This window comes from Loxodonta africana, chromosome 18, assembly GCF_030014295.1.
Source record: "Loxodonta africana isolate mLoxAfr1 chromosome 18, mLoxAfr1.hap2, whole genome shotgun sequence".
Lineage (NCBI taxonomy): Eukaryota > Metazoa > Chordata > Mammalia > Proboscidea > Elephantidae > Loxodonta > Loxodonta africana.
The window spans coordinates 31,046,113-31,070,631 of NC_087359.1; the positions used below are offsets into that span (position 1 = coordinate 31,046,113).

Consider the following 24,519-nt stretch of genomic DNA (forward strand, 5'->3'; position numbering starts at 1 on the left):
AAGTAAGTTCTTGATAATGACCTGATGGACTAATGTCTTTTCTTACCTTCTACCTACCAGATTCACAAATTCTTAATATCCTGAAATGTTTCTTTCTCGTTTACAAAAAGCCCAAATTCTAACCATCAGAAAAGAAACTTTAAGGCTCCCGCCACACAGCAGTTTTCCGTTACATTTTTAAACTCACTTCTTAATCCATTTCAGGGTTTCCAATTGTTCACAGTTAATTCTTCTTACCAAGAGTGTATTACACTTGCTCAGCATTGAATGATAGAGAAAGAATGGCCTTTCTTTGCTGCATAACTAACTTTACTTTTGTTCACAGGTTGAAATCAGCCCTTCCATTTCACCGCAGTCTCATATAGATGGCATTTTCATTTGTGGGGGGAGCTTTCTTCAGCATGAACTTTTGTTACAAATCAGTTTATTGGGGCCAATCAATGGACAAGGCCTATGAAAGGGCGTGGATTATCTGGTTAGCCCTTTGTGTGGCAAAAGGCTTAGATACTGCTTAGTGCTTTGCTCATTCTTCATCCTGGAAAGAAGTGTTTTTTTGAAGGATCAACACCTGACTGAGCCTTGCCTTTTTCATGGTAATGTTTTCACCTGAGTTGCTTCTTTTGTTACTAAGAATTAGTTAACTAATACTTATTTAACCTTGGAACAATGTTTATCGTAATCCAGTGGGCAGATAGTCATTTTATTTAGGCCTTTTCTTTAAAGCCTCAGGACTAGCAAATCTTAGTAAAGAGTATGCTGGGACCAATTTTTCCCCACAAATAAATGATCACTCTACTTTTTTTCTTTCCACCAAGGGGCATGTTTAGGCACTGTGGACTTAAGAATAATAGCCACACATTAACAAAGTGAATTTCTCCTCTGGGTTAAGCTCTACTTTTATTTGTAAAACTGGCATCCATTTCATGCTACTGGCAGCTTTTCCCCCGAATGTTATCCAGTGTCATTTATTACATGAATACATTCAAAGCTGTTGTTTCATGATAAAGCTTGCTCTTGAGAATTACCACTAATTAATATACAGAATGACCCAGCACAATTTAATTATTTGCTAATGTTTTTCGGTGTTTTTTTAAAGATGATGCTTTACAGGCCAAGGCCTGAACTTGCCTGGTTCGTGACCTCTCCACAGTGTTTGCATTCTTGTTAAACAAGAAGAAAAGCAAAACATAAATTAGCGTCTCCATTATAAGTTGCTCTGCATTTCCCAATCTTTCAACACTCTGAAGAGTACAGTCACTGCCAATGTAAGAGAACATTTCACTAGGAAAATGGCAATGACTTCAAAAGTCCAGTTTTAGGGAATGAGTAAGAAGCTTCTTCCTCAATGTCATTCTTCTAGGGCCAACGTTATCCTCCATGTAAGAGAGGAGCGAGAGGAGGGACTTTGACCTATGCGCTATGGAACCTTAAAAGCCTAAGCAAAAAGAGAAGCAACAGCTCCCTTTAATTGTAATGAGGATGTACCAACCTGTGTGCCCTGGGGTATCTATTAGCCTTCAGAATTTAGTGTTGAAAAATATTTTACATGTAAAAGCACCATTTTTTTCATTATAGTAGAAGTTTATATTTTTACATGTTTTTAATTACCTCAACATCCCATGGTTTTTTGTTTTGTTGTTGTTTGTTTCTGTTTTGTTTTGCTTTTGGGCTTAGTATGTGTTTCTTCTCCTTCAGGTTTGGAATGTCTGTCCCCTCTGTCTTTCTAGTCAACCTACTCATTCCTTAATACTCAGTTCAGGCAACATCTCCCCCAGAAAAAGCGTTCTCTGCCGCTTGTTTCTTCCCTTCACCACGACATTCTATGCATAGTACGCCACCCGTGCATATTATAGCATAATGGTCTCATTTGTATCTCTCTGTATATCCTGTATCTGTATACAAGGTCTATTCCATATTGATCTAGGAGCTTGGTAAATGTTTGTTATGTATTTGATTTTTGCTAGTCGCTTTCTTTTATAATAAAGGTTACTCCTTGATCTGCATACTTCATGGGTATACTTCTATCTCATAGGCTTTGCACAGTTATCTGATATGCCAGTGGCTAATTGTGCCAGAGAGTCTCAGGTTTGTTTCTCTGATATACCTTTGATTATGTTGGTGCATTGTCCATTCCTGGCATGGTAGATGTCCAGAAACAATGAGTAGGATTTAAGGCTCACATGCCTTATGGACAGTAGTTATATAATGTTTACAAAACCCAAGTGGAATTCTTCTGGCATCTGATAATTAATTTCTTAAATCTTTTGCTGCTACCACATTTATTTTAATGACCTACTTTTCTAAGATTCGTGAATAGGTTTAATGATCATATAATATTAAAGGCTTATCTATGGGATGAATATGTATCATAAAACTAGTTACATCAGTTTCAAATTCATTCCTCTTCCATTTCCCAAGTAAACATATTTTAATGTGTTTTTTTCTTCATGAAGGGATGCAGTATAGGATTTTGAATTCTGGATCTGGTTTCCAGTGCTGGCTCCATCATTTATTAGTTGTTTGACCTTGAACAAATTACTTATCTCTGTGACACTCAATGGAGTCCCTGAGTGGTGTAAACAGTTAATGTGTTTGGTTGCTAGCCAAAAAGTTGGTGGTTCAAGTCCACCCAGAGGTGCCTCAGAAGAAAGGCCTGGTGATCCGCTTCCAAAAAGCAGCTATTGAAAACCCTATAGAGTATAGTTCTTCTCTGAAACACGTGAGTCACCATGAGTTGGAATCAACTCAACAGCATCTGGTTTACTGGTGAGACTCAATATCTTCATTAGTAGAACGGAGATAATATTGGTACCTAACTCTCAGGTTTATAATGAAGATCAAATAAGAGATTGATCTGGAGAGGGGCCATACTGCAAATAGGACAGGTGGAAGTCTATACTATAATAAAACCCATGAAAGCTGGAACTGTGTAAGGCGGAAACCTGTCAGAGAAAGAAAACACAAGTATTTTCCACTAAAACTGGCAATAGAAAAGTGGTTAAGACGGCACCGTGTCAAAGGCAAAAAACTTGCAAGACCTGGAAAAACAAGGCAGTCCCCCTTTCAGTTCCTGCTCTCACAGGCTTCACTGTAAATGGCAAGATGCCCAGATCTCTCCCTGACTCGCATCCCAGTATGCTGGCAACTAGGCTTTATAGCCCTCTGGAAGGAGATTGGAGAATTCTTCTCTGGGGAAAAATCTAAATATACTGACCTTTGAGGAACCTCCAATAATCAGCCGTGTCTCACCTGGTCATTCTATAGGGACACCTTCAGACACAGAGCTTCCAGTTATTAGCTTAATTCTTAAATATGAATAGTCATCCAAAGATCACCAGACACTTGAGGAACACCTCCAATAAACAGATAGGAAAAAGGAACTCAGAGGAAACAGAGACAAAACAGGGAACAGAAGAAAATGGTTTTTTTTTTTAATCTATAATATTCACAGAGATCTAAAATAAGATATTGTACCCATGAAATATAATACAAGGCAATAAAAAAGGAACATTTAAAGAGCAAGAAAGAACTCTTAGAAATAAAAAATATTACAGAAAGAAATTTAACATAAAGATTGGACATAATATTGATGCTAACTCAAAAGTATTAGGAAGAGGAAGAGATAAAATAAGGGAGCAAGAAATTAGGAAAATTAGAAGATTAATCTAAAGGACCAGTATCCAGCTAAGGGAGGGTCCAGAAAGAAAGCAGAGAAAATGAATGGAAGGAAATCTCAAAGAAATAGTCCAAGACCTTTCCTGGAATTCAGTGATTGGAGTTTCCAGATTAGAAAGGACCCAACTAGTGCCTGGCAAAATGAAGAAAGACCCATCTCAAGGTACATAATTTTGAAATTACAGAACATAGGGAAGAAATCCTAAAAGCTTCCAAAAATTAAAAAAAAAAATAAATAAATAAGAAACTGAAGGTCACAAATCAGAATGGCATTGGACTTCTAACTAGAAACACTGGAAATTAAAAGACACTAGAGCAATGCCTTCAGAATGCTGAAGGAAAAATTATTTTCAACCTTGTTCTCTATACGTAGCCAACCTGTCAAGTATAAGATAGAGGATACAATATTAAGGGTGGAATAAAGGCATTTCCAGACATGTGAGGTCTTTAAGTTTTTACCTCCCATGCACCCTTTCTCAGGAAGCTTTTGGAGGATATGCACCGTGGAAAAGAGAGACTAGATGAAGAGAAAAGAAGGCTGAGTTACAAGGGGTCAAATAGAAGCAAGAGGGAAGTTCTAGAATTAGCTATGCAGCAGGCCTAGAGAGCAGTCAGTTCGGGTTGAATACTGAGGACAGAGGGCTCCAGGAGGGGAATGTCTTCAAGGAAAAAAAAATTTTTTTTAATGTCTAATGTGTCTGTATGAGACACATCTTTGGGAGATGAATTTGTGATAGATATTTAGTAAACTAAGCAAAGGAAAACGGAAGGGGGCAATTATTAACTCTAGTAAAAACAAAATGTTACCCAAGAAAGGAAATGTAATAGTACGCTGCATTGTTGTTTGTTGTTGTTAGGTGCCGTTGAGTTGTTTCTGACTCATAGCGACCCTATGTACAACAGAACAAAATGCTAATGGTCCTCATGGTTTCAGGGGACATCTAGGTCAATTGGACATCCAGGTCAGTTGGACGTCTAGGTCAGTTGGTCAAAGTGTATTAAAAAAATGTTCTGTATCCCGCTTTGGTGAGTGGCATCTGGGGTCCTAAAAGCTAGCAAGTGGCCATCTAAGATGCATCAGTTGGTCTCAACCCGCCTGGAGCAAAGAAGAATGAAGAATGACGTAGATATCAGGAAAATATGAGCCCAAGAGCCAGAAAGGGCCACATAAACCAGAGACTATATCACCGTGAGACCAGAAGAACTAGATGTTGCCTGGCTACCACCAGTGACTGCCCTGACGGGAAACACGACAGAAAATCCCTGATGGAGCAGGAGAAAAGTGGACTGTGGATCTCAAATTCTAGTAAAAAGGCCAGACATAATGGTCTGACTGAGACTGGAGGGACCCCCAGAGGTCACGGACCCCGGACTCTCTGTTAGCGCAAAAATAAAACTATTTCCGAAGCCAACTCTTCAGACAAAGATTAGACTGGGCTATAAGACATAAAATGATACTGGCGAGTAGTGTGCTTCTTAGCTCAAGTAGACACATGAGACTATGTGGACAGCTCCTGTCCAGAGGCAAAATGAGAAGGCAGAGGGGGACAGGAGCTGATTGAATGGACATGAGGGATATACGGTAGAGAGGAGGAGTGTGCTGTGACATTGTAGGGAGAGCAACTAAGGTCACATAACAATATGTGTCTCCGTTTTTGTATGAGAAACTGACTTGAATTGTAAACTTTCGCTTAAAGCACAATTAAAAAAAAAATACTGCCGGTCCTGTACCATCCTCACAATCATCGCTATGCTTGAGCCCATCATTGTAGTCACTGTGTTAGTCTTTCTCATTGAGGGCCTTCCTCTTTTTCACTGACTGTCTGCTTTACCAAGCGTGATGTCCTTCTCCAGGGACTCATCCCTCCTGGTAACATGTCCAAAGTATGTGAGACGAAATCTTGCCATCCTTGCTTTTGAGGAGCACGCTGGCAGTATTTCTTCCAGGATAGATTGTGCATTCTTCTAACAGTCCATGGTATATTCAATATTCTTCACCAATACCATAATTCAAAGGCATCAGTTCTTCATTGGTCTTCTTATTCATTGTCTGGCCTTTGCATGCATATGAGGCAATTGAAAACACCATGACTTGGGTCAGGTGCACTTTAGTCCTTAAAGTGACATCTTTGCTTTTTAACACTTTAAAGAGGTCTGTCGCAGCACATTTGCCCAATCCAGTGCGTTGTTTGATTTCTTTATTGCTGCTTCCATGGGTGTTGATTGTGGACCCACGTTAAAAAAATAAATAAATAAAATAACCAGTGAAAACCTTACGAATAATAACAGCAGACACTGCATTGCCTAGCATATCGTAATAAGTACTGAATAGAGATCTAATCAAAAATTGCTATTGGAAGAATGAGGAAAGGTGCATATGCAAGATTACTAATAAGTTCCCATCCTCTATAACAAGAAGTCAATAAATATTTGAAACTTAGAACAAAATCTAAAAATAGTGGTGTAACCTTGTTGTTTAAAGATCAGGAAATAAATGTAAGTTAAGAGAGTTGAAAATGGAAAGAGGAAATCAGGAATGATGACATAACCCTGATATAGTCTTTAAACTTTTTTGTGTGTATTTTGGAGTTAAAAATGAAATTTAAAAATATTAAATGAGACAATGTGTCTTTCACCAACACACTGTCTTTCACAGTTAAGTGCTGCATAAATGTAAACTATTATTATTACCCTACTTCTTCTAAAAATCATAATAAAAGCTTGCTAAGTGGATGATACAAAGACTTTCTATTAATTTATTACATTTTTTTCCTTTCCCACCTTATGTATACCATGTTAGCTGTGAGAAATGAATTAGAAACATATATTTCAGCATCTTTCTATTTGGCTTTTATATCTCCCTGATATACTAATCCACTGTTTTATTGATGTGAATGAGAAGAAACAGCTGGTCAAATGTTGCCACTTCGATCATGTTGTTGGTACCTTATTTTAGATTTTCATGAGGAAGACTTTGACTTTTTTTTTTTCTGTTGCCTAATCATTGGCATATCTGCAATTAAATAGATGGAGTTTGCGCATTTGTTCAGGCTTATTCTAGTTTCCTAAGTTCTAGTTCGTGGGCATTCTTTAACACGTTTTCTCCCTATGCCCAGGGCCGCAAGCTTCTTATCATTGGGACCACCAGCCGCAAAGATGTCCTTCAGGAGATGGAAATGCTTAATGCTTTCAGCACCACCATCCACGTGCCCAACATTGCCACAGGAGAGCAGCTGTTGGAGTCTTTGGAGGTGAAAACGAGTAGATGAATTGTACACTATTTCTGGGAAAGAAGTTGATAAGGCTGGAAATAAGGCTAAGGGTTGCCACAAACTTTACACCTGGTGTGTGGTTTCTAGATTAATCTAGAACATGCAACCTGGGATCTTACCTCCAATCATCTTCAGGAATGAGAGGGAGAAGAGATGAACTAAGTGACAGTGTTAATGTCCCATTCCTGGGTGTATATAGCATAAAAACTGCCAGAAATTAATTGCTGTGATGCTCAGCTTGAATAATGCATATAGATTACACAGACTAGAAACTTGGATTGAGGGAGGGATATGAGTTACTCACTATATAGAAAAATCAGCCATTTATAAGTGCCGTTTAGCACATTTCCTTGCATTTAGTGAATTAGAACCATGATTAAAACCTTAGAAACTTCAAAAAATCTACAAAAGTAAAAGGAACTCCTTTGTAAACAATTTTATAACAGAAATGTTTTCTTAAATTTTTTGAGGATGTCAAAATTTTAATTTTTCTAAAACCATCTCCTCCGCTAAACTTTTGATTAATATCAGTGTACATAAATGACTTGGTGAGAACCACTAGAAATATTATTAAGTCAGTTGTTCAACAGCAGTAGGGTCAGTAAAAATTAAGACCCACAGGATTGGTGTCTACTCCCAGCAAGATGGGAGTCACCGGTATGATAGTTGTCTCTAGGTTATCTGCTTGAGCAGCTTTTGTACAGGGGATGGGTAAGGGAATTAAAATTAGTTAGCTTTGACACATACAGATTGTTTCTAGAAAGGAACGTGAAAAATTTTACGTGATATTTATTATGGATTGGAGCTATTTTTTTCACCAGCAAATACACCTCAAAGTTATAATGGAGGTCTGTAGAAAAACAGAGTTTAGGATACCAGTTTTCACATTCATGGTTGGGTGTAGGCAGGTCAGGTTGGTTTTAAAATATCAGAGAACCCTATAAGCTTAAACCAGTCAAGTAGTTCTTATCTCTGTTCTTTTAAGATTAAGCAAGAGAATTGATGTTGTCGATGCTCTTACTATAAAAGTGCTTTCATTATTATTTATTGTTTTTATAGCTTTTGGGCAACTTCAAGGACAAGGAACGCACCACAATTGCACAGCAAGTCAAAGGGAAGAAGGTCTGGATAGGAATCAAGAAGTTACTGATGTTAATTGAGATGTCCCTACAGGTAAGATGCTTCCTTCTCCATGTGATTCAGACATGGAAAGGAGCTTCATGATGCACCAAGAAGCTTTATTATTTGCTTTTGCTATGGCTTTGATTAATTTAAATCATAATTCCCTTATATTATTCCCAAACTCAGATTGGTATTAGCAGCCTGCTTTTGAGATCAAACAATAGCATTGGTACTTTTCTTTCCCACTCCTTAAAATTCAGAAATAGAAGAAAAGATTATAAAGTTGCTTTTCTTTTTAATTTAGGGAGTCATTGGATCTTAAACTTAGAAAGGACTTCAAAGAACAATTGTTCTGGTGCCCTCTCATTTTAAAAATAAATGCACCTAGTGTCCCACAGATGGTGGGTGAATTGTCCAAGCTTACATAGCCAATTAGCAATGGAGCAGGGACATTATTATACATCAGAGGTCAGTGAGCTACTAAATATTTACCAAAAGGGGCCTGGGGCAGGTTAAGCGAGGTGTACAGACTAGACTTAGGCTGTGTACATTTTCCCCTGACTGAGCTTCTAGAAATATCATGCAACTACTGTAGAGCTGAAGCATTCAGGATCACATAGACAACTGAGCCCCAGGCTGCTGCCTGGGCAAAGACAGATGAAACTTCTCCAGTACTATCTATCTCACATCTGCTGGCAACTTACCTTTCCTCTTGTTGGAACCCCACCCCTCATGTGCCGATCCTGTGTCTTCTTGTCCTTATCTGACGTACTACTTAGATACTAAATATGTCTCTACCAAATTCTGTGAGGTCAGGGACCTTGGCATTCACTCACTATTGAATCCACAGCCCTGGAACAGAGCTGGACACATAGTAGGGTGCTCAGTAAACTTTTGTTGAACAAATGAGTGAACGCATCCCAGGTCCGAGGTGGAGAGCTGGTTCATTCGGAGCATGCGTATTGCTGATCTGGCCTGTTATTTAATCAGTCAAGCACTGGGCGGCTGAGGGGAAGTTTAAGTTTCACAGTTACGCCTGAAATCGGGAACAGGAAGTAAATGCATTTTAATCTTTTCTAGTAAATATATCTTAAAATAAAATTTCGGGAGCTTTCAGAAACCTGAAGTTCAATTAGGCTCACATTCACGGTTGTACTTACTGAGTGTAGGAAGGTCATGTTGGATTTTAAAATATGAGCGAACCTTTTTTTTTTTTTTTATAAGCTTAAACCAGTCAGGTAGTTCACATCTCTGTTCTTTTAAGGGTAAGTGTGAAAATTAACATTGTTGATGCTCTTACTTTAAAAGTGCTGCCATTATTATTTATTGTTCTTGTAACTCTTGGACTGTTTTTAAACCAATTTATTTATTTAACGGAGCCCTGGTGGTACAATCCTTAAGAGCTCGGCTGCCAACCAAAAGGTCAGCAGTTCTAATCCACCAGCTGTACCTTGGAAACCCTATGGGGCAGTTCTACTGAGTCCTGGAGGGTCAGTATGAGCAGGAAATTAGAGTCCCAGACTAATGACTTGGTGTAGAATTATTCCTGGGAAAGGTGCACATACAGGTGGATTGGGGCTTTCTTTGAGAGAAGATAAATCTGTCAGATAGTCAGCTCTACTGTGCATTTTTTGTTTCAGCAATATTTTTTTTTTTTCAATAATTGCATAGAAGAAACTATGTGAGTTTTTTTCCCTCCCCATCCCCCATCCTCTCCTCTTCCTTTGATGCCTGCAGGTCAGTGATCAAGTTAATGCCTCTTATGTATGTGGGGTAAAAAGGGAGAGTGTGGCACTCACTGGGCCTAATCTTCAGCGACTGACATTTCATAGGCCTCTGAGTTTGAACTCCTTCATGTCAAATGGATTTCGTGCAGCTGAGTGAATTCTCTTTAGATCTGCCTCAGAGAGACTGAGCCTGAGTGAAGAGGCATGTAGTTTAGCAGAGTATAAGTCATGTTACCTCTCTGTTCACTATACATGATTCTGTTAAAACTTGCACAGTGCTGCAGATCTGCTCTGACTGGATGTCACCTGAGGGAATAAAGTCATTTATCTAGATTACTTTTTTCCTCCCTTTCTCTTGACTTTTAATTCCATAGCTACAGGCAAGTCAGTAAGTCGTTGCTCACACATATTAAATATATTTAATGGGCAAAGACCTGCAAGTACTGACTACAACTGAGCTGCAGCCAGCTCCATTTTTTTTTTTAAAGAACTTGACAATTGATTCATATGTAATTCTATTCCAAAAGTGGAAAAATGTTTCTTTTGTTAGCTATTCACACTTTTTCTTAGTCCTTTGTAGTCTGACCTCTTAACTTTAATACATTTGAAACTTCTGTTCAATGTTTTTCTGAGATAGAATCATTTAAAAAAAAAAAAAAAAAAAGGTTGGAGGGGAGACCCCGATGCACGTTCACCACAGCTGCACCAGCATCTGAAGGCCGTTCCTGGAGGGCAGGGAGTTCCCTACTGGGAAACAGACTCCTGCCCTGGAACGCTTTTGAAAAGTTAGGTGTGTTTCTTACAATAAATTTTCATCTCAAGGAATTAAAGATGTTTTGAAGGATTGTTTTCTAGATAACTTCACATTTCTGGTGGACCAATGAGAATAAAATGGATTTGGACAAATTAGTGTAACTATGACTAGAAAATGAAAACCAATAGATAATGAAAACCTGAACGTAGCCCCTGAGTCAGCTACCTCCCCGCCCCCACCCCCCATCTTTTCTTAGATTCATGGCACTGTGCTCAGGGACCAGAGGGGACCCAGGCTACCCACAGATCAGGTCAGGGTTGTCAGCCCCGCTCTTTAAGGGTTTTTCTTTTGGCACATTTTTTTTTTTTTTTCATTATTTGCAAAGAAGAAACTATGCAAAAGAGACTGAAGCTAAGAAAAATGAAATTGTTGACCATACAGTTAATAAGCTACCTTTTAGTCTTTTAACCAACCTCATTTTTGTTTCTTCAAGTTTAGTCTCACTTTTATCCCTTAGATAAGTCCTGTGCATTGGATTCTTTGCACTCCCATGAATGGCCCCTGGGCTGGGCCCATTGATGCCTCACAGGCATGCTGCGCCTCCTCACCCCAGAGCTAGCTAGGGGAGCACCCAGCTGAGATGCCTGGGGATGACCAGCTGGGTCATGTCCACCCAGCACACAGTGATTTTATGCTAGGAAATCCATTTACTTCTCTTGGGTGATGCAGTCTACTTTGGTATGTATCAGGATACTGGTCCAGGAGCAGGTAACACATTTTTGTAAGTCAGCAGAGCACCGAAGGAAGTATAGAATATGAAACTGAGCGTTTTCCTTGGCATGACGTAAGTGCGTAGTTATTCGGAGGTACCATTAACCTGTCTTCTTTACTTCTTCTGATGTTTTTAGATGGATCCCGAATATCGTGTGAGAAAATTCTTGGCCCTCTTAAGAGAAGAAGGAGCGTAAGTGGAAACCCCAGTGCTTAAGTTTTCTAAGTGTCCTTATACCTGCACAGATATTTGAATGAGCAGCCCTTCTTAGACAACTTTGTTTCCATTTATTAGAATTCTTCACTGTGTTGTAGGTCTGAGAGACCAAGCAAGGAAGTTGGTTTCACTGTTGGTTTGCTCTCCCTGTCCTGCTTCGCAAAACTTCCTTGTCACAAGGCAGGAAAAAACTCAATGGTACATATTCATTGGAACCTGCTTTTAAATGCATGAAGCTGTGACCATTTTCTTTTGTGAAATGCTCGTTGGATAGCAAATGCTTAGTAGAAAAACCATTAAGGAGCTTTTAGTGATTTTGTGATGAATGGCTTTTTGCAGACCCTCAACTGTTCTATGTGTGTGTGTTGGGTGTTCCTTTGCAGTAGCCCTCTTGAATTTGAAAACGGACTATTTGCAACACATTGAGAGAAGTGACCAAGATGAAGATGAGCTGGGATCTTCACTCGTCTTAATCAAGATACTGGACTAAGTGAAATGTTCTCTACCTTCAGCAGCGTCCGTCCGTGCTTCTCTCTGCATGTTTAGTGCAATAAACTCCCTTCCTTGTGTTTACTGAGGTATTCCGGTGTTTTGTGGAAGGTGCAGGTTTGCTTTAGAATGCTGTGCATACCTCTCTGTGCAAGCCGATTCCTTCTTACCCGGGTTCTAAGTGTGAGAGGATACTGTACTTGTGAACACTATGCATTTAAAGCTCCCCACCACCGCCACTACCACCTCCTGAAAATTCTCGGTAAATGTAATGAATGTTGCGAGGCAACACATGGCCTATTTACAATGAAGACTTTTTACCTGCAAACCAGGAACACTGAATAGAGCAGCCGATTAAAGGGATTATCTGACAGCTTCCCTGTGCTGACATTAAAGGTTATTGGGTATTTGATTAAAGTTCCCCCCAGAAAACTGGTTCTCTTTGCCTGAAGAAACAGGGCTTGGGATTTCTAAGGTACTGTTCTTAATCATTTTCAGAGATGTTTCCAAGTTGCAATCAGGAGATCTTTCTTCACAGAAAGTCAGATTACCGTGCTGGCTGTGACATCCCCTTAATGTAGCAATGTGCGCTGTGGGAAGAGATATGCTAATTGTTACCACTTGGGAGATGCTGTTAAAAACTTGTGGAAGATATGTATGTAAAAAATATACATCCCTAAACAGGAAGGAGTTACTAAAATAATTCACAAACCTCTTGGCATTAATTAGTATCCAACTTCTAAATGGGTCAATTCCTTGGTATGGTATTAAGGACTTAGTAGTATCACCACTTGTTTTCCTTAGCTTAATGACTTATTTGGAACTTATCCTCTCTTTAAGCTATCTTCACTATGCAGTATTTAAATAAAACACTATTCTCCAGAAAAACAAGCCCCTTTCCGGCCTTCTCCCCTCAGCCCTTTAACATCCATTCCAAACATTTAACACATTTCCTTTACCCTCTACACACCTCTGCGAAAGGGAAGGGGAGTTCACTGGGTCCTTTTGAGGGTGATTTGTCTTAGAACTGAGTTAGAAGGAATTTAATTAGGTCATCTGTTTGGTGATGAGACTTACAGAGCATGCCACTCTCTCCCCCTTGCTGCTAAAAATGCGAGGACAGATAAGCGGGAGCCACCTGAAGGCACTTAACATCAGTGAGGCTTGTTGCCCCAGTGGCACTTGGGCCATGGCTCTGTCATTTGTCCCCATGGCAGAAGGCAAATCATTTCCAGATCTTGCTGTCTGTATGCTGTTGGTAGAGACTTATACGTCATACCTACTTTGTTTTCGGTTTTCATCTCTAGCTTATTTTGTGGCTTTTTCAAAAGTGGACTGTGTTATGAAGTCCTGTGATTCCTGGCAGCCAGTATCCTGGATTCCCTAATCTGCTGAGATCTCACCTCTTTCCTCTTCCCACAAAAGCGGCACATGTTCCATTAACTTAGATCTCTTGTTAAATAAGGGTGATGTTTTTGTGTTTTGTCCAAAACTATATGGAAAAATATAAATATTATATTGTTTAATGCAAATGAAGGAATGCAATAAACAGTGCATATACTTGGAAATGTTCTGGAGACCATTATTTTGTACAGACCAACAGGTTATAACTGGTATGAATGTGTGAGGCAGAGGGAGATCAGAAGGGAAGCCCCTCATTGTGTTATAAGTAGCATAAGGAGTTGAATGATTTTTACTTAAAATACCTGATTTAATTACTTAGAAAGTGTATTTAAAAAGAAGAGCATATCAGCATATATAAAAAAGCTAATGCACAAGAATTTTCATACTTTTAACTTATTTTACCTTATTAAAAAACTGAGCTACCAAAGCCATAAACGAGGTCAGTAATAAATCAGAAAGGGTAGCTGTTTCTCAATTAGAATTACTCCTTTCCGTGAAATGTACAAACCAAGGGACACCAACACACTCAGTGAGATTTCTCCACACGGTTAGTTTGGGTATCAAAGAGTTTGCATTTCTCTGAACTATCAGATCTTTCAGCTAAACCTCAAGTTGGCTCAGGCCTTCTCTGACAGCAGGATTGGGTGCCCAGGAGCTATCTGTGCCCTCGGGGAGGGGGACCTGAAGGCTACCTGGTCCCCGTGTAGCCTTGAGAAGCTGAGTTCTGGAGGTATCCCAAGACTTTTCTCAGCCGATGCTGGGCGGCAGAGCGTGGACGGGGCGACAGCGTGGAGTGGGATAAAGCAAAGGAGCCTCTAACCACGGCCGCTTCCCTAACTGCTGCCGTAGAGTTCTTTGTCTATGGATAAACTATTAACAGGCTACTTTTTGTCAGAAGGTATATCTAAAACCTCAAAAGAGGGGGTTATTTTATCTTTACTAAATTTGTACTTCTTCACTGAGACACTGGCTTTTTTAATGTAACACAGAAAATTGTACAGTTGTGGTTAAAATCTGAGCTTTAAGGCTCTCTTCATGTCTAGAAACTACAGCAAACGGTCTCCCCTTTAAGTTTCAGCAGCAAGTCACAAAATTATGGTGTAGATTCAAGTGCATATAATAATGACCAAGCCATGGGAAATAGACTTGTGGGAGCACTGAGTCAGCTATAAACCACCAGCCCAGTCTGAACACAGAAAGTCAAAGCAGCACTGCATTCTCCCTGCCTGGCGACTTGGTCCATAAGCCTCTTCAAAGAAGTGACGGGGAAAGGTGTGTGTGAGAGTTCAAAAAAGCATGTAAATTTCAGGAGTTATTGCAAAATGACCTAAAGTTTCTCATCAGCTGACAAGCAGTGCTGAGCTTGGATCCTGGAGATGAGCTGGTTGAGGGTGTGTACATGTAAACACCATGACATTAAAATACCGGAGAGATGGCCTGTGATCAGCAAGAGTCCCAAGCAGGTGAAGATAGAATTTGCAAGGAGGATTCATGTTTGAAATTTTCCCAGTACACAGTCTCCACACAACTAACCTTGTCTCAAAATATTGGGAGTGTAAGATTAATGGTAAGAACATTTTTTGCCTCCTAGAATGCTCTCAGTTACTCAGGAAGAAACGAGACAGTGTAACGGCCATAATTTTGGCAAATTAACGTCTTTTGTGCGTAGGTCAGCTGTGCACCTTCGTGCATGCGCACGTACAGAGGGCCGGCCCGCGTGCGCACGTACCGAGGGCCGACCGGGCTGTACCCTGTATCCCCAGATACAGCCCGGGTAGTTGGGCCAGCCTCCCTTCACTCGGCTTTTCTCTGCTTTTTCCTTACCTGCTTTCCTTTTGCCTTTCTTTGTCACTCAGCCCCTCATCCTTCAACTCTCATGCGCTTTTCTTCTCTCTTCCTTCTTCACAAAATGATACCGCTTTGAAGTAGAGCTAGTCATTATATTTTGGGGGGTGGGGTTCTGGGTCTTTTTTAACCTCGTTTTCAGGTATTTATGAGTATTTGTGCTTTTGGGGAAACTAAATGTTCAGGCGCTCTATGAAACATCTTCTCTCCAGTCAGGGAGTATGATGGGTCACAGGGTCATAAACGGCCTTGGCAACGATGAGTAAGGACCACTGAAATATTCAGCAATGTGATAGGTTAGAAAAGAAAAGACCAAAAAAAAAAGAAAATCAAACCCACTGCCTTCAAGTCGACTCTGACTCAGCGACCCTATGGGACAGAGTAGAACTGCCCTATAGAGTTTCCAAGGCTGTGAATCTTCACAGAAGCAGACTGCCACATCTTTCTCCTCAAAAGCGGCCAGTGGATTCAAACTGCCGACCTTTCAGTTAGCAGCTGAGTGCTTTAACTGCTGCATCACTAGGACTCCTCAAAAAAAGAAAAAAGGACCCAGGATGCTGGGATAGATGAGTATTAGGTTTACGTAGAAGTGAAATAAAAAGTAAAAAAGAATGACCAGCATTGTAAGATGTGGAATAGGTGTGTCTGGTTTTACATGTCCAGTCCCTTGCACAGCTAAATATAACAGTTTTTGTGGTTTAAGCTTCTCAGGATTTAAGCGGAGACACATCATGAGCAAAATAAAATTCCTGAACTTCTAGCGGCCATTTCTAATCTAAGGTTATAGAGGTCCAAAAGGAGCACAAGGCAGCCCATCTCCTCCGCCGAGGCAAACTGCTTTATTGTTCTGTTCTTGACTTGTCCCTAACAGGTGGATCAGAAGGAAGAGAAATAAAAGGCAAACATTCTAGCCATTCTCCCTCACAGTGTACCAAGCAAACTGCAGGTGCCATTTTATGGGTAGATCTAAAGACTAAAGACCTGTCTGTTGTCATAAAACTGAGTTACAGCATATCGTTGTTGAGAAGGCGTAACCTGTGAGAGTCAGGCAAATCCTTTTGAAGTCGCAGTCCAAGGAGAGAATGCCCTTACCTAGAGTGAGCCCACAGATCGTCCTGGCAGCCCAAACCAATCTGAAACATAAATGACACCTGTTCTGGAGAATGCAGAGCCCAGGGCACACCGTTTCTTCTTCCCTGACCACAACCTACCCCTTCTACAGTTCAGCTCTCATAGTTAGCTAGCAGGGGAGAGACCATTTCCAGTCAAGTTTCACTTTGAATAAAGCAAATCCTATTTCCCCAGTAAATGGAGTTGAACACATTGCAGTGAGGAAGGGATTAAGCGAGTGCCAACCCCGGGGTCTGCCAGCTGCATCTTTTAGGAATGTCTGGCATGAATTTGTGCATTGAAAGTGCTGGAGTCTGTGAAGATGAATTGCTGCCCAAATTGGTTGTTTCTAAAACCTGAAGTTCTTCGTTAGAAGTTGACTTAGAACAAAGTAAACCTGTAAGAACGCCCTATAGTAACTCAAGACCTACTGTCCATCATATCTCAGATGCTCTTATTTAGAGAAAAGAAGAAATGACCTTAATCATTTCTACTAATTAGAGTGAGAGTTGAGGCTGCCACATTCTTGACCTCTTGGACATGAACCTGGAAACTCCACACACTGTACAATGTATCCATTTGGAATTTGTTTACCTTCTCTTTAATGACTTAACAGAAAAAAACTGCATGATGAAATAGGTTTTCTCCAAATATATATATATTTATATAATATATAATCTTAGTTAACTCAAAGGTATATACATTGTATAATAAATAATATTTATAAAAAGAGACTTTTTGAATATAAAATCAAAAAGATCAACAACTTCTACAACTTTTTACAAAACTTTGGATACAGCAGGTTGGTATGAAATTTCTGTTGGATACTAATACCTGACTACGCGAGAATAATTACAATGCACTCAATGTACTATTATTAAATAATTACTTGTCAGCTACTTGAATACTCCCCAGAAACATGACTTTATCACTTTTAATATAGAATACATAGATATAAAAAAGACTGTTTTGAAAATTTGTATCCATTCTGCTGAAATACTCTTACATAAAGCAAGCATTATCTGGTTGACTGATTTAAAACTTTGCAGTCTAGGGTGAGATGGGGAGGGGCATTTCAGACTGTCCATAGAGGGGGTGGGAGATGTATCTTTAGCAGGGCTTGTTGCCAGCAGGTTCAACAGTACAGGCGTGGCTTCCAGATGATGGTCTTGGCAAGCCTGCCTGAGCAAGCAAGAAGACCACTGACCCAGTATCTGAGGCCAATGTTAGGTAGACCAAAGAGAGAAGGGAGAAAAGAAAGAAAAAACTTTGTTCTACTCTCTACCCTGCTGTGTCTCTTCTCTCTGATTCTCCTTAAGACAGTTGGATTTATTCATCTCATCCAATGCTTTTTCCTCCATTTTGCTAGCTTCCTCTAGGACACTCTAGGCTTGTAGACTGTGTGGGTCAAGGAGAGCTCAGCTGTGAGATGCTTTACTCAAGGAAGTAAGTGACCACTTGCCCCTGTTTTAACACCCAATCCTGAGCCTTGGTGACTACATGGATTGCAGTTATCTCAGAATGTAGGTGAGCATTTTCATTTACTCTCATAGGCCAAAGAAAGTAAAGAATGTGGGAAGATGTGTCCTTGTTGGACAGGAAATGAAGGAATCATTTTTATCCTCCCCATCCACTAGTCCCAAAGTTGGAATTTCAGGAAGAGACTGCTCTCTCGCCGACCCTCGAACTGCCTGATTTTATAGCAGCTGTACTAAAATGATCTAGAGTCCAACTGTCCCACCTGGAGCAGTTCTGATGAAGAATCCGTAGGTGAGCAGGGCCAGGAAGGCCTGAACGGCCCCTTCCAAAGAGACAGCTTCTGGCTTTCGGAGGCCGTTTGAGCTGGGGGAGGCTTGCCCCCTAGTCACAAAGTCCACTACCAAAAAAATACACTGCATTAATGGTGGGAACTTTAGAGTGGTAGAAAAAGACTGAGATCTGGCTGCAGTTTACAGGAGCCTCATGCAGAAGGCGTTATAGAGAAAATGAGACTGAGAAGAACACAGCTGCTGCTCAGATAGCTTCCCAGGTCACTTAGGACTCCAAGTTCTCAAAAATTCAAACTCCTAACAATTGCCTTGGGCCTCCCTACTACTTTATCCTAGCTAAACCTATGGCTTTTATCAGAATGTGAAAGTATATCAGATTTGAATGGGAGTAGACAGAGAAAAGGAGGTTGCAGGGGTTTGTCCTACTTCATAACTCCCACCTCACAGACATCTTGGAATGCCAACCATTAGAAGCAGTTTGGAAAGAGAGTCTTGCCCATACTGATGTCTTTACCACCAGGCAGAGAGCTCACATTAGCCCGGCCTGTTCTGTTGGAGTAGTTTTTTTTTTTTTTTTTTCATTTTTATCTTCTTTAACTTGTGCAAAGATAAGCCTTGGGTCTGTTCTTATCAGACCCTAGAGAACCAAAAAGAAAGCCCCTTCTTTAAAAAAAAAAAAAAAACACACACCATCCGGAGTAGGGTGAGAAACTTAAGATGAGAAAGAGGGAGAAGCCTCTCAGCCAATGGGCGGGTTGGGTCCAGGTCATTTACCACACGTGCCTCTGGCAACAGTCCATATCCTTGCTGTCTGATGCTGAGGGCTGAGCCCTGGCTGTAGGTCCTGCTTCCCAAGGGACTTCGGTGAATCCGCCAAGTCATACACTTCACCCATTCCCAGCACCCTTTGGAGGAAAAAAAAAAAAAAAAAACAGGAAGAATTGGAAATGTAATTCCTTTCCCAGAGAAACCACCCAATGAAGTACAAAGATATCAGAGGCTCCTGGTAGGAGCTCTCAACGTGTCTCTTGTACTTAGAGCGATGGCGACCTCAAGGGGCTTTTTCATTCTCCCTCCTGTACCTTGGGGTCTGCCATTGAGGGAAGTTGATTTACAGGAATAGCAGTAGGGCCTTAAGAGTCCACAGACTGGATCCCCATCCTACCTCCCCCACTTTCCAGCTGGGGGCCTTGGGCAACAGGAAGCCAAGTAGCAGATTGTTCCCTGAATGTAGGAACTCTCTGTATAGAGACTGGGAGAACCCTTTCCAGTCTGAGGGCCCACTTCCCAACTTAAGAGTAGACCCCTCTTTGTATTGCACCAAATAGCTTGATAATGAGCTGTCCAAAGAGGAGAAAGTCTAACTATGAATAAGTCCTTTCTGTGGGAGATCCAGTGTGTACATGTCATAAAAAAAAAAACATGTCATACATGTGTATATTTCTGTCTCACGAAGGCTCTGAGGCCAAAGCATTTTCACAGACTTTCCCAGTCAACCCTCAGCTCCTCTAGGAGCAAAAAGTACCAATATTACAATATTATGGCCTATTTTACAGAGGCAGAAATGAGGCTCAGTGGGGTCAAAGGCCCCACAGCTAGTAGTGGTGGAGCTAGGACTTGGGGTGAACCGGGCCATTTGACTCTCGGCCAGGTCTCTTTCCAGCTTATTGGTTTTATTAGGTACTCATAAGGTCGGAAATCACTGGTTAGCCTGAGACACTGGACAAAAGCTACAAATGGATGAAGAAGGCATTTTCCTTATACAGGAAGGACCTGAGGCAGGACTCTGCCCATCCTATGCCATAAAGCCAGTGTTACTGGTGCTCCTGACCCTTTCCTCTCTCCCAGATGGGTGGAGGGCAGGCCAGTGCTTCCTGCTTTGGGGCTCCCATCTCACTCCTACCTGCACTATCAAGACAGAAAATACAGCCAAGAGAAAAGCTGGAGGCCCTGGCCCGTGTAGTCCCTGCCAGTTTGTTTTCAGTTACCCATCTTGGGTGCAGTGTGTCAGCATGGAGGAAGATGGGAAGAAGTAACCCGGCTTCAGCCAGGCTTTGGCCTATGGCTGCAGACAACAGAAGTCTGTGGAGAGTAGCTCTTGGAGGTGAGCCTGGCTGGAAACCTGCCGCCTCTCCTTAGACACTCTGACCATGTTCCAGCACGGTCTGTAGTCCACAGGACAACCCTGGAAGGGACAGGGTTCTTAGCCAGTTCACACCTAAGAAAACAGGCTTAGAGAGGCAAAACAGCTTGCCTGAAAAGGGCGCCATGTTGGGAGAGTATTCTCCACTTTTCACAGAATGAGGGCTCCCAGTTTTCCATATGTGAGGGGTGTGGGGGCCAGGATCTACTTGGGCATGATGTCTGGAGGCCATGTCTATATAGCAATTTATACAAGATTGGAAAGACTACCACTTGTCTATTTCAGAAATGGGGAAGAAAACAGGGCTCATGAAGCCCATTTTCTTCTTAGAGTCAGTATTTGTACAGGGGCTGAAGGTGGTGGGGGCGGGGAGGGTCTGGAGACCCCAAAGGCCAACCCAGCACCTCCTCTCCCTCATGGAGGATGGCTTTTCTTGGCTATCCACCCCTGGGGAGTGAATTAGAACACAGAGCTGCAGGGGTCCATATCCCTGACACCTGCCCCCTAGAGCCACTGATAAGGCCTGGGCTGCTGGACCACACCCTACATATGGGCTTGCTGGCCACTAACTCAGTGTCCCCATCTGTGAAATGGGCAGGCGAAACAAATGGTCCTCTAGGCCCTATCCCGTATTAGCTTTCTAAAACTGACTTCCCTCAGCCTCCTCTCATAATCGCCAGAGCCATGCCCCACTGGATAGTGGGGATACTGTGTCATCTCTGGTCATAGCAGGCATCAGAGGAAGGTGGCCACTGTGATTTTCCTTCCTCCTTGACAAGCCACAATTAGCCTGTGAGTTTCCTCTTCTTCCCTGGCTTTTCTTCTATTGTTTCGAAAAGCAGTAAATAAGACTGCCCAAGTGTTAGCACTATTTCTGAGCACCGTGACCACTCCCATGTCATGACTCTCTGATGACTTTATCCCATTTCCTATGAGTACCACATTCAGACAAGCATTCATATCCGTTAGCTCACTCAAGACTCACAAAAACTCAGCGAAGCCCCCATTATCACCACAGTGTGCAGATGAGCAAACTGAGGTTCAGAAAGTTGAGTTTTCTAAGGCCAGAAAGCTGGTATTTGGGGGAGCCGGAACCCACCTTTGTCCTCCTTCCACTCTGCGCACTGTGCAGGCTGCGCCAGCCTAATGCTGCCCCAGCCAGTGCTAACCCCAGGCAGGCAAGTCCTTTGCTCCTTCCTGACTGAGCACCGTCCCCAGTGATCTTTCGCTTGTTCCTCACAGGACCTCTGGGGAGGATGCCAGATGAGGAAAACAGGTCTATGAAGGATATCTTGTCCAAGTTACACAGTCGGCAAGCGGTGGAAGCTGCGCCAGGGCTGTTACTGTTGTTAGGGCCTGTAGTCAATTTCGACTCATAGCAACCCTATATGACAGAGTAGAACTGCCTCATAGGGTTTTCTAGGCTGTCATCTTTATGGGAGCAGATCACCAAGTCTTTTCTCCTGTGGAGGCTGGTGGGTTTGAACCGCCTACCTTTCCGTTAGCAGCCAAGCACTTAACCATTGCACCACCAGGGCTCTTGGCCTGGCCTACTAATTCCAATCCACATCTGTGGCTGTATATACTAGGCTCCTTCTCGAGTAAGAGGGAAGAGAGAGAAGGCACACAAGATTTAGAAACTTTCCAGCCCTGAGGCTAGAGGACCACCCTACAACACTCTTGACTTATCCCAGGGTCCCACAGATCCAAGGGCCAGTGCACAGGGCCTCCCACGCCGGCCACCTCTGGGAAGCTTGGGAACATAATCCGGTAGCCTTTGATCCCCGGATTACTCACCACCATCGCTCTGAACTTGAATCCCTCCTGCTCCCCATCATCATCCATAAACTCAGTGACCATGCTCCCTGCTCCACCCAAGCTTCAGATCTGTCAGGATATGGGCTTACACACCGCTTCCCCCCACTCACTGCCTTGAGGTTGGCAGGATTTATGCTTGTGCAAAAACTTGCCCTCTGTGTTCAAAAACAAGGTGGACCCAAAATGACTCTTCCCCCGGGGTTAGAAGAGAAGTGACCGTTCGGCCTACTATTTCAAGTATATTAATCCCCTCATTTTACAGTAAGAAAACTGAGGCCCCGAGAAGTCAAGGAACAGGAAGTTCAGGGCAAAGTTGGAAGCAGAAATCAGGTCTCTCGGCTTCCAGTCCCACAGTGTCCATCGTCTCCCTCCACAAACGCTCAATAATGCTAGCCAGTTACCATGCAAAAACTTGACCTGGCTCCTAACGTGCTAATTTTGTAAGAGATTTAATCAACTGCTTGCTGCCTCACTTGGTTATTATCTGTGCTATACAAGCCACTGCGGCTGGGGAAACTCTAGCTTCCAGATTTGGGCTGCCGGAACTTGCGTGTCCCAGATAGTTCGGTAATAGAATGTGGTGGTCAAGAAGAGGAGACGGGCAAACCGAGTCCCCGGCACCTAAGGCTCCCCAGCGCCCCGACGCGCAGCCCTACCTGGCTCGCTACTTGCAGGTGTGCACGTCGTAGACGCGGACGCACTCCTGGCAGCTGACGTAGCAGCACCAATGGAAGATGCAGTGGCATTTCTCCTTCCGCTTCTCCGTCCTCGTGTTGTGGCCACGGCCACAGCACAGCAGGTCGCAGCCATCAATGCCATGGGAGGTGACATTGCAAGTCCGGTCCCTGGTGCCAAAGGAGCCCGTCTCCGGGTTGGGCTCGCAAAAGTTGGGGGAGTTCTCGTAGTAGACCAGGTCCCTCTCAGTGGGCGGCTTGAAGAGCGCGTACTTGGCCCGGAGGGTCTCCACCCAGCCGCGGGACTCGCGGTGCTTCTCCACCACCATTTCCGAGGCGCTGTCGTATTTGTCCTTGAGGAAGTCGCCGATGGCCCGGAAGTCGGGCTGGGCCCACCAGCAGGTCTTCACCTCGCAGCTGCCCGACAGCCCGTGGCACTTGCACTTGAGGTGCATGTGGTCCAGGATGGTCTGGGGAAGAGGAGTAGCCGCTGGCCCCCAGCCTGCCCCCACCGCAGGGCGCACTGCGGCCCTGCTGCTCGGCCCCGCCCAGCCCTCGAGCCTCCTCTGCCTGGACTCTGCCCGACAAGACCTGAGGGGGACTGACTGAGGCACAGATTTTCAGAATGGTGACCGTTTCCCTCCCCGTCACCACACACCCAGCACTGACAGACATCACGTCCATATCTCTCAGAGCCCTAGGAAATAAGGATTGGGGAAACTGAGGCCGAGAGCTTAAGTGACTCGCCCACGGTGGTCAGGCAACCGCAGTAAGGGGTGGAGCCCGAATGCCAAGCCGGGCAGCTGTCGCAGTATGGGCTAGCCGGGCACCTGCTTCCCTCGGGGGGCCACACTCCTGGACCGAGCCGTGCCCGGGCGCGGCCAGGAACCACCCAGAGAGGAAGGGGGGAAGGGGTAACTGCGGGGCAGGTAGGGCTCCAGCCTGGCCACAGGGCAAGGAGCGGCCAGGGAGCCCGGGATACGCGGGGTCGCCGGAAGGGGCGGAGCGGGGTGGGCCAGGCCAACCCCCGGAGAGGCAGGGGCGCGGGAGGGGTCCCCAGCAGGGTCCGGGGAGGGTCGGGGTGAGGGCGGCCGGGCTCACCGTGCGGCCCGCCTCGTTGTTGTGCTTGTTCATGGCCGAGCGCGCGTCTGGCCTGTTCTCGCGCGCGTCCGCGAACTCCCGAGACACCAGCACCCCGAAGTCAGCGTCCTCGCTGCAGCCGCCCCACTTCCAGCCCTCGCCAGGCGGCCCCTTATGATGCGAATCGCAGCCGCAGATGGTTGACGTGCCCTCGGCGCAGGAGCGAGTGACAGCGAAGGCCACTCCGGCCGAGGCGATGGCGTGCACGAAGGCCGACTCGCGGGTGGCTGCGGGGAGGACAAGAAGAGGCAGCGCTCAGACCTGGACCCAGCATGAGCCTGTCCTGCCGCGACCTCCCCAGCCAGGAGGAGGAGGCGAGGAAGAGCTGAAGGGCTTAGCTGCCCCAGGGAAGAGGAGCAACCCAGGTGCCCTCCCCACCCTCGCTGGCTGATCCAGTGTTGCTGAGTATTCCCACTTTACGGATGGGAAAACTGAGGCCCAGATACAGAGCAGTGTTAGAAATATTCACTGCAGGTTTTGGAAGAGAGAAAGGCATCCGTGCTCTGTCCTGGCTCCATCCCACCCCACCCCACCTCACCTCACCCCACCCCATCCCCCTTCCCAAACTCCAGGAGAGACCCTAGTGGCG

At 43.6% G+C, this 24,519-nt stretch overlaps 2 protein-coding genes across 2 annotated transcripts in view; one reads left to right on the top strand and one right to left on the bottom strand.

Moving 5' to 3' along the window:
- NSF (N-ethylmaleimide sensitive factor, vesicle fusing ATPase) overlaps positions 1 to 19,096 on the top strand; it is a 164,371-nt gene extending 145,275 nt beyond the window's left edge. Inside the window, exons 18-21 of the mRNA XM_003414511.4 lie at positions 6,792 to 6,926; positions 8,007 to 8,120; positions 11,459 to 11,514; positions 11,922 to 19,096. Coding sequence (XP_003414559.2) covers positions 6,792 to 6,926; positions 8,007 to 8,120; positions 11,459 to 11,514; positions 11,922 to 11,964 — 348 coding nt within the window. The 3' untranslated portion in view covers positions 11,965 to 19,096. The remainder of the gene's footprint in view (positions 1 to 6,791; positions 6,927 to 8,006; positions 8,121 to 11,458; positions 11,515 to 11,921) is intronic.
- WNT3 (Wnt family member 3) lies at positions 18,969 to 23,313 on the bottom strand. The gene is made up of 2 exons (XM_003414302.4): positions 22,773 to 23,313; positions 18,969 to 19,060 (listed from the first exon to the last, which is right to left on the bottom strand). The coding sequence occupies exon 1, from the start codon at positions 23,243 to 23,245 to the stop codon at positions 22,781 to 22,783; it is 465 nt and encodes a 154-aa protein (XP_003414350.2). The 5' UTR covers positions 23,246 to 23,313; the 3' UTR covers positions 18,969 to 19,060; positions 22,773 to 22,780.
- Positions 23,314 to 24,519: the final 1,206 nt, after the last annotated feature.

Bases quoted from the DNA above. Each gene is read 5' to 3' on its own strand.
- WNT3 (XM_003414302.4), bottom strand. From the start codon at position 23,245: ATGCACCTCAAGTGCAAGTGCCACGGGCTGTCGGGCAGCTGCGAGGTG.